General features: G+C 43.5%; 2 protein-coding genes across 3 annotated transcripts in view; both read right to left on the bottom strand.

Annotated features, from left to right (window-relative positions):
* Positions 1-10150, bottom strand: part of arb2a (ARB2 cotranscriptional regulator A) — a 238669-nt gene extending 228519 nt beyond the window's left edge. The window contains exons 1-4 of one of the 2 annotated variants that reach the window (XM_063187308.1): positions 10088-10150; positions 9292-9416; positions 8632-8733; positions 2795-2895 (exon numbers count right to left, since the gene is read on the bottom strand). In XM_063187308.1, the coding sequence (XP_063043378.1) occupies positions 2795-2895; positions 8632-8733; positions 9292-9385 (297 nt within the window). In that variant the 5' untranslated portion in view covers positions 9386-9416; positions 10088-10150. The remainder of the gene's footprint in view (positions 1-2794; positions 2896-8631; positions 8734-9291; positions 9417-10087) is intronic. The other variant, XM_063187309.1, reaches the window with a different exon arrangement.
* A 798-nt stretch (positions 10151-10948) lies between these two features.
* kiaa0825 (KIAA0825 ortholog) overlaps positions 10949-12500 on the bottom strand; it is a 195447-nt gene continuing 193895 nt past the window's right edge. The window contains exon 22 of the mRNA XM_063187627.1: positions 10949-11784. Within this exon, the coding sequence (XP_063043697.1) occupies positions 11688-11784 (97 nt within the window). The 3' untranslated portion in view covers positions 10949-11687. The remainder of the gene's footprint in view (positions 11785-12500) is intronic.

Genomic DNA, 12500 nt, shown 5'->3' with positions numbered 1-12500 from the left:
GGTGGACTAAAGAAAGCGTGGTGAGCATGGTGGACATACATGTAGTCTGAGATGAGAAGTGATGGAGGTTGCATTTCATGTCTCAGCAGCAAATTAGAACCCAGGCCTCCGGGAGATCTGAATGCTACTCCAAAGAGCTAGCCCAGCGTGTGTGTGTGTGTGTACAGTATGTTAGATGGGTCATTGAAAGTTATTTTGTAGCACATAATTGTTGCCACAATAGTATGGATTCAATTTTGTTTGTTTTTACTAGATTGTCTAAGAAGCAAATCAATTGCTTGTACATTAATTACTAATTATTATAATGTATTTATGGTCATTAGCTGTAGTTGTACCACATCCAATGTTCCCTCTAAGCTGCGCGACTGCGCAATCGCGCACTGCTCTCACGTTCTCAGCGAAGAGCAAATCCATGCAGCGCAAACAAGGCGGCAAATTTGTGTGGAGAGGCAGTTGACTGTTGTCCGAATTCTCCACTCATTGTAGCTTTATAACATCCAATCGAAATAAAACATATTCTTTAGATATGAAACATCTATCTTACAGCAGTTTAAGCGATCACACTAGACGCGGACTTCTGCTTACAATCAGCATTGCACCTCCAGCTGCTTTTTTAATTGGGAGGGAAAGTGGAAAACAGCGATCCTAGCGGTTACGTTCCAAACACCAGGGTGATCCTATTGAAACTCCCATAGACAAGTTTTTAAAAAAATCCCACAAAGATATGACTTGGAACTATAACACCAGACACATTTTTCAGCGTACACAATAGCATGAACTACTACCTGTGAAAATCTCAAGTCATTTTTTGCCCTTTTAAGAAAAATAGAAATTGTGCCAATCTGGTCGGAAACGGACTACAGCTCCCAGCATGCTGTGCTTCGCGCCTCGTTGACAACACAGAGAAACAAATGAACGCGAACGAACGCAAGTTCTTCGCATATCTTCACATTCTTGTAATCCTATGAGTTCCACATTGTCTTCTTATTACACATATATACACGCGATCATTTTGGTATGGTTTTAAATTCTCTAGTAGATATGATGGCTTCTGTGGTGACGAGTAACCACCTCTCTGGCTCATGTTTGGCTATGCTAATTTGGCTATGCTAATTACATGGAGTAAACAAGCCACACATGCCAGTCAGTGTAGTTCTGTATTAGCTTTTTAAAGAATATTAAAATCAGCTCAGATCAGTGAAAAACCGAACATTTTACCACCTGGTTCGATAAAACGGGCCAACATGCCCATAATATGACTGCCACTACTTCTACTTCGTCGTCAGGGCCGAGATGTAATTTTTCAAAGAAAAAAAACATTCATTTGTTGCAGGGGGTTGGAACGTTGCCAGCAGGGGGCGATGAGATTACTTTCCCTCCCTATAGCAATCAGACAGAGCGCGGATACGCCGCTCTTCAAATGCTGATCTTTAAAACAGTGACCAGACAACGTTGTGACAGCTGTCACTCGCAGCCAAATCTACGCCGTTAGGTTGTGTTAAGTACACAAAAAGCCTAAATCCATCTCTGTATAATGGATAGAAGACAAGTTCTAGCTCTCCTAGAGCTCGATCGTGAATCTGATATGAATGTTGATAACGGTGTCGAGCATCTGGACCGATTTTAATGGATGCCTGTCATAGCTTTGCGAGTGGCAACATCTCTCGCGCTATTGGCATCATTGGAAGTGCGTGCTGCTTTCTGCCAAAGAGTTGGTTTAAATTCGTCAAAATGGTGTTGATGAAAGCATTTGTCCACGCAGTGGAAATGTCTTGAAAACATATGAAGTAATATGCCTAAACGAACTACTAGCCTACTGATAAGAAGGTCCATAAAACCCAGTTAGCCAGAAGGTCAGTCAGACTGTCCGGTAAGAAAAATGTTTGCTTCCCAAGATCTGAAATTTCCACGAGCTCTTAAAGTGACAGTGCATACTTTTACTTCATGTAGGCCTAATTTAAGCTCAATATTTTAGTCTTTTAAATTTGTTACATAGGCCTAGCCTATTATAAAACATTTAAATCCAAATTAAATGATTCATCCTTTTAAACATAAATTCAACATTCTGGGCTATTGGGCTGCTGTAAAGATACTTTCTTTCCATCATCTTAGAAATGTAGGCCTAGCCTACAATATATTGATGTTGGTGGGTTGATGATTAAGTAATAATCAAGATTTGGAAACATTACTTAACTGATTTTGTAATATTCACTATAGTGAATGACAATATAATCAACATATTATGAAGCATCAATGTTACCCCTAAAATGGGGGGGGGGGGTCCGACTCGCTCACCGAGGTTATTGGCTCTGCTCAGGGATATAGTGCATTTGCTCAGGCACCGAAAAAATTAGAGGGAACATTGACCACATCTGCTTAAAAAAAACATCTACTTACTTTTAGAAAAATGTCAATGAACCATATATCATTGGTGCCACTCCAGTCGATGCGAAAACAGTGGCAATTACATTCATGACATCAGTTCATTTTACGTTACATTACATTACATAGCATTTAGGAAACGCCTTTGACCAAAACGACTTACAAGGAGGACATGTAAGCAGGAACATCTAGGCGCCTAGTTTATCAGACTAAAAAACTGGGATTAACGAAATGCATTAGCCAAGTTTTTTTTCCAACTGTGGGTGTTTCCTTTTATCCACTTGAGAGTGAAGTCTGATATGGGACAGATCCACAGCGGCGGGTGGGTAAAGGTCAGTCATTATCATTAGGCCTCAGCCAGGAGTGAAACGGGTAGAAGGCCCCGGTAGCTTTGGCTACTGTGTCTCCCTACCTCGCCCAGCGCCTCGTAACGCTTCTGATTCCACCGGTGCAGGTCCTCTCTGTAATTGAAGACGAAAGGCTCACCAGTCTTAGTGTGTCTGAGCTGGCCACCTGTTTGGAGAGAGAGATGAAGGGAGGGAAGGAAGAGAGACGAGAGAGGGATAGAGAGAGAAGGGGATAGATGTGGCGGGGACAGAGAGAGACAGGGAGATTATTATTACAAGCTGTTATTACAATGACATTATTACCGATGAGTTATTATTGCCAAGCAATGTGTTGTTTTATTGTTCCTCGCTTTGGCAAGCACTCTCCAAACACTCATGTTAATAAGTGAATAGAGACTGAGATAGAGGGGGAGAGAGTAAGAGAGAGAGCCAAAGACAGAAGGGCCAATGAGGATTTTAATCGGATATACATACCTGGTAATAATCATGGGTTGGTGCTGAGGCTCATTTCACAATTGACTTCTGTCAAATGAAATATGCTTGTACTTTTCAGATGGATAGTAATGCAAGAGATGGCAGATTGATGAATTAATGGATGCAAGTCAAAAACAGCACGTGGTCATGGTAGCTGGCAGGGTTCAGCAGATAGATAGGCAGGCCGGTACAGAATGGACAAATAGAATGACCCAAAACCACTCCAGTGATGGAAAAAAAAATGTCTAGTCAAGGAAGTTCAGAGTGTTCATTCTAATTCAGATAAAGAAAATAATAATACTTAAATAACATTTTAACTTTTTTCAAATATCATTTAAACTCCCAATGCTTATGAAACTTAAATTGGTTAAAAAAAGACACATTCCCTTGCTCTCTACTTCAGAGGTCAAAGGTGAGCGGCGGCCAACTGAACTTCAAACCAAGAAACTTTAAAAAAAAAAACAGTGCCAACTACTGGTATGGATGGTCTTGTAGTATCATAGGACTAGTTTTCACCGTAACTCAAAAATGGCTCTTGCAGCGGGCTTATATTATAAGATGTGTTAAACTTTGAGGAAAATACACAAAAATTGTGGAACAAAGTGTATGTAAAGTATAAAGGACCATATAAGTGGAAGGAGGAAGAGGAAGTGTTTACTTATTTACTGGCAGTGTGGGTAGGCATCGAGAGTAACTTGCAACTGTCAAAATAAAAAAATAATCTGACCTTCAGTTCAAGACTTGGACTTTCATCTTTAGCACTCTCTCTCTCTCTCTTTCTCTTTCTCTCTTTCTCTCTCTCTCTCTCTCTCTCTCTCTCTCTCTCTCTCTCTCTCTCTTTCTCTCTTTCTCTCTCTCTCTCTCTCTCTCTCTCTCTCTCTCTGCAATTAAATGTGTTTGGCTGCCTTCCCCCCATCTGGCAGGTGTGCCAGCCGGAGCTGGAGGAAGAAGAGGACCGAGCAAGGCAGAGCAGAGCAGCGCGCCTCTACTCGCCACTCCAATGGCCTTCTGGGATGTCTGGCAGGGGCTGGCCTGGACAGCTGGTGTGGTGTTCACTCTCTCTTTCTCTCTTTCTCTCTTGCTCTCTCTCTCTCTCCCTTTCACCTTCTCTCTCTCTCTCTCTCTCTCTCTCTCTCTCTCTCTCTCTCTCTCTCTCTCTCTCTCTCTCTCTCTCTCTCTCTCTCTCTCTCTCTCTCTCTCTCGTGCCTTGTGTGCTGCCTGCTTCAAGTCTCACCTGAGCCTTCTGACAAAACTCACCCACAGCTTTCTTCACACACACACACACACACACACACACACACACACACACACACACACACACACACACACACACACACACACACACACACACACACACACACACACACACACACACACACACACACACACACACACACACACACACACACACACACCACTTTCCTTGATTTGAGACCAAAGGAAATTCTTAAAAATATCTCCCCATATGCCCTCTAGTCCCCCTTTCTCCTTCTCTTTCTCTCTCTCTCTCTCTGAGAGTGAGGCATTTGAACACCACATAGCTGGGTGAGTTGAGTTGAGATGGTGCAAGTCAGCCTCTAGTAGCTCTGACCCCTTTCCTAACCAGGGCCGGGCAGCTGGTGGGGAGGGGAGCCGGGCGGTGTGGTGTGGTGTGGTGGCACAGCAATCAAGAGTGCAGACCGACCCTGAGCCTCATGCATTACACTGCTGCCTCCACCTCTCCCCCAATCCACCCATCCACCCTTCCATCCATCCATCCAGCCAGCCAGCCAGCCAGCCAAGAGAGTCATGCAGCACCAGCAACATCAGCTTGAGCCCGACCCGACCCAACCCAACCCCAGTTCCAGCCAAACCAGCCAGGGCTCCGGGCAACGAGACAAAGAGTAATGGAGGTGCCTCTGCCTGAATGTAAAGCAGGCCACATCATTACCGCTTCAAATGAAAGCGCTCCATCACCAGCATGCAGAAACGCTCTGTGTGTGTGTATGCCAGAATGTGGATTCGTCTGTGTGTGTGTGTGTGTGTGTGTGTGTGTGTGTGTGCGTGCGTGCGTGCGTGCGTGCGTGCGTGCGTGCGTGCGTGCGTGCGTGCGTGCGTGCGTGCGTGCGTGCGTGCGTGTGTGTGTGTGTGTGCACTCATACAGAGGGGAAGGTTAACACCTTATAGCCCCTTCCTTCATATAGTCCAAACTAAACATCCTTTACATCAAGTGCAGAAAAGTAGAAGAAATATACAGCATATCTGCATGAAAAATATGGAGAAAATAGAAAAATATTGGTTCTTTCCATGGGAGTAATTACATGGCTGGAGAATAGGACTTAGAAGAGTAGATTTTTTTTAACGTAAGCTAATGTAGTTCTAGGGAAGTGGAGCCCCATCCTTCCTGGCGTTGACACTGGAAAATAACAAAGCGTAAAAGAGTGCAAAATCTCCTTGTGACCTCTTATACAGCGGGAGAGCAAGTTCACAGTCAGACGTCTGCTCAAAGTGCAAAAGTTAAAACCCTGAGAGCCCCGGGGTTGCTCTGCCTTATACTTTTGCAATTACATCGCCTCTGAAGCTGCCAGTGCGCAACTGCATATATTTATACACATACTATATGATCATCTTTGAAGATAAAAGGACTTTTTTGTTTCTCCAACAAAAAAGGAAGAAAAAAAACACACAACCACCTCTGGCAATAGGCGATATACCATAAGTGAAAAAGTCTTACACATCTAACTTTTATCATCCCCCGTTTGACGAGTGTGGTAGGACTAAAAAGCGTTACACACAATTCCCCTTAACCAAAACCCTACCCAATCCAATCCCCTACAACTCAAACATATCACAAATACACACAGACACACACACACAAAACCAAAATACAAAATCAGGCCCCGAGCTTGACTGTGTGTGTGTGTGAGGGGTTGAAAGAGGTCTGAAAAAAGCATGTGCTTTAAGCAGAGGTGAAGACGAAAAGGGTGCGTGAGGAAATCAATTATGCATTCGCGAAAGGGGAGCGACGAGGAGCAGTTTTCTGGAACAAGCTCGCGCTGCCTAACGCTGCCTAACAGGAGGAAAAGGAGGCTCCTGATGAAAGCACACGCCGCAACGCGCCACACGGGGGGAAAGTTCAGCTCCATGGCCTAGCCTGCTCTTGCCTACACTCTCCAGACACACACACACACACAAGTACACAGTACACAAGTACACACACACACACACAGAGAGACTTATAAGTACACACTTTACACACTTGTGTGCGCGCGCGCGCGCGCACACACACACCATGTAAATGCACACGGCAACTCAGGCGCACACACACACACAGACACACACACACCAGGGCACGCATGTTCAAAAAGCCACACAAATGCACTTGCACACACACCCACTAACACACAAACACACAAGCACATGCATGCACACACACACAGTCCCCTCTTTCCTCTCATGGGTATTCATTTTCAACTTTTCCCCCGTTTTTTTTCAGCCCTCTATCCGTAATTAGCATGCTGTTCTCTATTTCGCAGGCTTAATTGGGTGTACATAACCTTGGATTTCCAGTAATGGAAAAGAAAAAAGCTCAGGGCTAATATAATGAAGCCATCATCGTTAAGGCTTAAGAAGACAAGATATCTATGGTATCCCAAAAAAAGTACTTTATCTTTTCACATGTTTCGTGTTATCCTATTTCACAGTTCTACTGTTACCTTCCCACCACCACCACCACCACCATCACCACCACCACCTCCAGCACGACCACTACCACCTCCACCATACCGCACACACACACACAAATCCACAAGTACAGGTTTTTTTTCTCTTTCGCCAGGATCTCATGAAAGCATAAAGAAGTGGTCCCATATTCTAGACGGCTTCCCGAGTCATCCACGCAGTAAGCTTGCAACAGATGAGTGACATTTCGGAGCGACAGAGGGAGAGCAGAAAAGAGAGACAGCAGCAGAGAGAGAGGAGGGGTGGGGAGGAGAGAGAGAGAGAGAGAGAGAGAGAGAGAGAGAGAGAGAGAGAGAGAGAGAGAGAGAGAGGAGGAGGAGGATGGAGGAGAGGGGGTGAAGAAGAGGAACAGAAACGGGGGGTGGGGCGCTCACTCATCGAAAAATGGCATTCTGGGTTTTCTAGTGGGCTGTGTAAGAGGAGGTGTGTGTGTCTGTTGGGGGAGAGAAAGTGAGGATGTGTGTGTGTGTGTAGGGGGGGGGGGTTGTAATGCCGGGGAGAGGGTGGGCGGAGAGAGAGGAGAGAGGAGAGGAGTTTGGACGGCAGGAGCAAGGTTATGCAAATCCCCCGTCAAGTGCTCGGCAGGGATGAGTAGGTCCCTGACAGCCCGTTCCAAAACACCTCATGTCCAGAGCTGCCAGCGGAGCGCCTGCCTGGGCCCCGGCAGCCGCTCCAGACAGCCAGCACCGTCCCCAGAGAGGCCGCAGCAAATGCACAATGAAATCACTGCATCATCAGATGCAGAAGGGAGGGAGAGAGAGAGAGAGAGAGAGGGAGGGAGGGAGAGAGAGAGGGATGGCTTCGCTTCACACCAGCGAAGCGCCACTCACTCCACTCCACTCCACTCCAGCCTCTCCTCTACCTTCCCGCCAATCACAGAGCATCTCTCACAGTGGCACGCTATTGGGTGACAATACTGCTCTATCACAGAACACCATGAGCCACACACACACACACGCACACGCACACGCACACACACACACACACACACACACACACACACACACACACACACACACACACACACACACACACACACACACACACACACACACACACACGCGCACGCACGCACACATTAGGCCAGTAAGTCTGTAAATAACTTATTAAACAAACACTACAACTATACTGCATACACTAATACATAACTGCACATCATATTCTTCACGGAGACCGATATTATGACCAATACATTATATTATAATCTTTGTCCTAAATATTTCATGAGCATAAACGAGCATGTCTGCACATGCTGTATCATACTGTATCTGCAGTACGTCACAAAGCAACTGGGCTGCTAGGCAGGATGGGAGGTGATCTATTTTCTTATCGTCTATATGGGACTTGCACCTGCAAAATATTGGATGTCTGTGCACTCTCTGCCATTACTACAGGGCAAGACTCACACTTTGCGAATTATTGTCACCTCGAGCAAGCCCGTACCAGAATTAACACCATATTGCCTCAAACCTAATGCAGGGCCATCACTTTGACTAACTTATGTACCACTTTGACTTGACAGTTTAGAAAGAAAAGGGGGAGAGGACAGACAGAGGCAGAGAGACACTATGAGACAACCAACCAATCAATCAATCAATCAATCAATCAATCAATCAATCAATCAATCAATCAATCAATCAATCAATCAAAAAATATGACGAGAGGGTAAAATACTGACAGAAAAAGAGAAATCCGTTTCAAAACTTACGTTCATTAAAAGCATACTCGAACTCCTCCAGTGTCTTTGGGAAAGTGAGGGGAGGTTCGTCCTTCTTCATCAGCTCGTCCAGGTCTATCCTCGACAGCAAGTCTGGGGGGATTGGGGAGGGGGGGGGTACCACAATCAATGTCTCTGTTACAGTTGCTGTGTGCTGTAGTGCAGTGTTTTTGTCTTGCATACTTCCTCAGTCTATTTGTCATACAATGCGCACCCCATCATCCGTGCTGTACTATCCCAATGTGACTATGCTCCACACATTTGTTAATTTTTCCACTTACCCCCTGCAGTGTACTGGCGTACCCCTGGTTGGGAATCACTGCTGTAGTGTACTGAACACTACAAACGGCAGACAGTGCAACACAGAAAAATCTACAACCACAAGTGCCGGAAAATCCAGGACAATCTGAGTGACAACAGTCCACCCATTTTCTTCTTATCACCAACATGAGACTTAATTGTCTGCATTGTTTTCAGTGTCAATGTCAAATCATTGTCAGCACAAAGGCAAAACAGAGACTGTGTTGTTAAAACAGCCTGCTATCTCAGTTAAGAGCCATGAAAACTGATTGTGACATTCTCTAAGATGGATGGGTTAAAAAAGACTTCCTGGAAATATTCACACCCAATCAACAGTGAACAGCTTCATACCTTTGAGAGCAGTTGTCTTTTCCTTGTCCTCCTGAGCCATCTGGGCAATGTTAAAGAAAAATAAGAATAGGCAGGACACTACTCTGACCAGCATGGACGCCTTGATTTGGTCAAAGAAAGTTAACCTGCAAGGTGAACAAGATTCATAAAAGGATGAGATCCACAATCTGCACTATTTGTTGAAGAACTACTGATTCCCTATGGCATTCTGTCCTTAGAATAGAAGGTAGATATAAAAGCATAAGCTTACAATGTGCTTTACAAATTCTAGCTTTTTTACATAGCCTACCAGAAAAGGCAGGTGTTACAATGACATCATGGGTGCAGAGTTTCTACTTTTTAATACTTCCCGTAATGAACTCGTTCACAATATGTTATGCCTTACTTTTTATAAAATGTTTGGTGACAACCTGCCTTTATTATGGTCAGAGGTTGCCCAGCTGAGGCTGAAGTAGCCTACCCTGCTGTGATTTACAATAGGCTACTGGGTTCTTGTTTGCCAGCTGTTTCATAATGGTAAACTGGCATTATCATGTCAAGTTTAGAAATGACCTCTTTGGTGGAGGTAAAACGCTGTACGATTTCACACGAATAGAAAAGGAGTGCATACATGCAAGAACACCTGCTATACAAATGACTTTCAGCTGCATTTATTGTAAAATCCTATTTGAGAATTTTACTTCTTAATTTTGTCGCAGCGTTAAACGTCGTATCCCTGTGTCTCTGCGGATATGTAAACCCAGTTTAAGTGACAAATATTAAGAGAGAAACATGCATTTTCGTTTCACTCACATACCATCATAACAAGCCAGTGTGGAAATCTCATGCATCTTCTGCTTCCTTATGGGTTGCAGAAAACAGGAAGAGATTGCAGGAACCGGAAGTATGACGTTGCACCGAAAACCACTACTCTTAAAGCTACAACACCCATTTATGTTGCCTTCTCTTGTTGAGCTATGTATTGAACAGAGAAGGCTTGGATGTAATGTGCATTGACAGGTTCTATTATTTTGTTCTTTGAGGGTATGCATAGTGGTGTTTCAATCACAATAACCATTTATTTTGTTTTGCTTTAATAGGCTGATTATGTCCCCGACCTGTGCAGGATAATGCCATCAAACAGTTTCCATTTGGTTGCTGTCTTCCAATTCCTATTGTTGAGCGGGTGGTATGAGTAAACATAGTCTTTTTCTGACGCATTCCAAATACACAATGCAGCCCTTGACGTCTAAAGCTAAACCGGGCGCCTCAAACTGACATGACATTAAGTCTTTTATCACAAAATGCAATTCAATTGGCTTTTCTCTTTAAACTGCCAACCAATTGTGATGAAGATAACTGTTATTTATTTCTGCTATTCATTTCACAACAGGAGAACGCAAATGGCAAAGACCCAGCTTTTCAATGAGATGTATGCATTATAATAATAGCTTGTTTAGGGGTTACAGTCAGCTTTGTATGCATGCGATTAGATGTTCTGTGCTGCATAAGGATACACTTCAGTAGATAAAAAAGACAATGTGAAGCTTTTAAAGGCTCTATTGTAATCCCGTTTCTTACACACAAAAGGATAATAACTGTCCCATTTCAGTTGTCAGATAACTTTCATTTCCAAACACACAAAATGCCACTGCAGAAAACCATGGACTTTTAGGCTCTTTTTATTGAAACATTGAGGAACTGTATTTCATAATACAAAACACATTGAGACAAACACACATTTTTGTAAACTGCTGTGGCAGAGATGTTTTCTTGGCATCCACCAGACCTACAAGAGTAACCAACTTTCAGTGGTGCCCACGGGAGCTGCGCTGAAGAGAAACAAAGCACCAAACACATTCACAACAGCTGCACTTTTGTTAATCCATGGGCAAACAATCCATGGCATAGTTTGCTCTGAAAATCTGAATATGGTGGCAAAATATAATAAGTGTCTTATTTTCATTGCAAAATAAAAAAGTAAATGAAATACAATATGTGGATTTAAATTATTAAATACATGTTAATCACTTACACGGACAAATAGCCGTCTTCTACAGACAAATAATGTGGTTTGTGGTGAAATCCAAGACTATCTTAACTAAAACTGATTGTGATCAATACTGATTACAAAAAGTTTGAATTCCTCTAAATGGCCATGGCCTGACAATTTATTCAAGGGCAATGACATTTTGAACGGAGCATGCCTTTCGTATCAGCATCAGAGAAGTGTTTCTTTGTCATTGCATTGTTATTTGTGGATAGGGTCTATTTGTTGTAGTTTTGTAAAGAAAATAAGAAAAAATACATCAGTAAAAATGTGTAAATATATACAGTGAGACGTTCAAGTCAGAGTTATTTGGTGCCCTCCGAGCTACATTTGGCCAGGTAGGGGTCAAGGGCTAAGCCTGGCAGGGTCAAGGGTCAGGCCTGGGGGTCAACCAGGTGTTCCGCAGGTGATCAACCAAAACCTTCTCCTCATCTTCCAGATCTGCATCTTGTTGCATCTCCCACCTGAAAAACACACAAAAACACACAGATGTTATCAACCCTAACTTATCCCACCAAACCTGCCTGAAAAATTATTTTAATTCACATAATTGTGTCTCTGTATCTCACCAAACTTGAAATTTACAACTTCAGTCAAAACTCACAAAAAGTGAAAACCCATTATCAATTAATAAAGCAATCAACATATTTTAAAAATGTGCAAAATGAACATATACAACTATTTTCCATTTACTTCAATTTACAAAAAAATAAACATACATTTATTTTACTATGTGCAGGAATATATCAGTGAAATGTGGGGGGAAAGCAGGTTCCATACGGCAATTGAGATTTATCTCAAAAGATTGTGGGCGAGAAGTAAGCAGAAGTAAGCAGGCTGCACATGGAGATGTGTAGCGAAGGGATTTGGCTGACCAGGTTACAGTAGCTTTCACGCGGAGCTGCAATGCCCTGAAAACATCAAGACGGCTCTGCAGAAGCCGGACTGAATCCGTCTAGACAGTTTGACATGCAATTGCTGTGCGCTGTATAGTGAAATGTGGAGCAGAAAAGCCATGCAGGCCCTACTGCAGCAGCAGTTTCCCTGGGTGTCATGTGGCGGAAACGTAGCATTTCTTTTTTAGCACTTAATGCACTTCATTGCAAAGTTTCAGGTGCCAGGAGAGCTAGCTTGCTGAGACTGCTGCCATCAACTTGAACTATATCCACAGTAACAACAT

This window comes from Engraulis encrasicolus, chromosome 21, assembly GCF_034702125.1.
Source record: "Engraulis encrasicolus isolate BLACKSEA-1 chromosome 21, IST_EnEncr_1.0, whole genome shotgun sequence".
NCBI lineage: Eukaryota > Metazoa > Chordata > Actinopteri > Clupeiformes > Engraulidae > Engraulis > Engraulis encrasicolus.
Note: the sequence above shows the minus strand (reverse complement) of the source record. Positions and strands in the feature narration are given on the sequence as shown.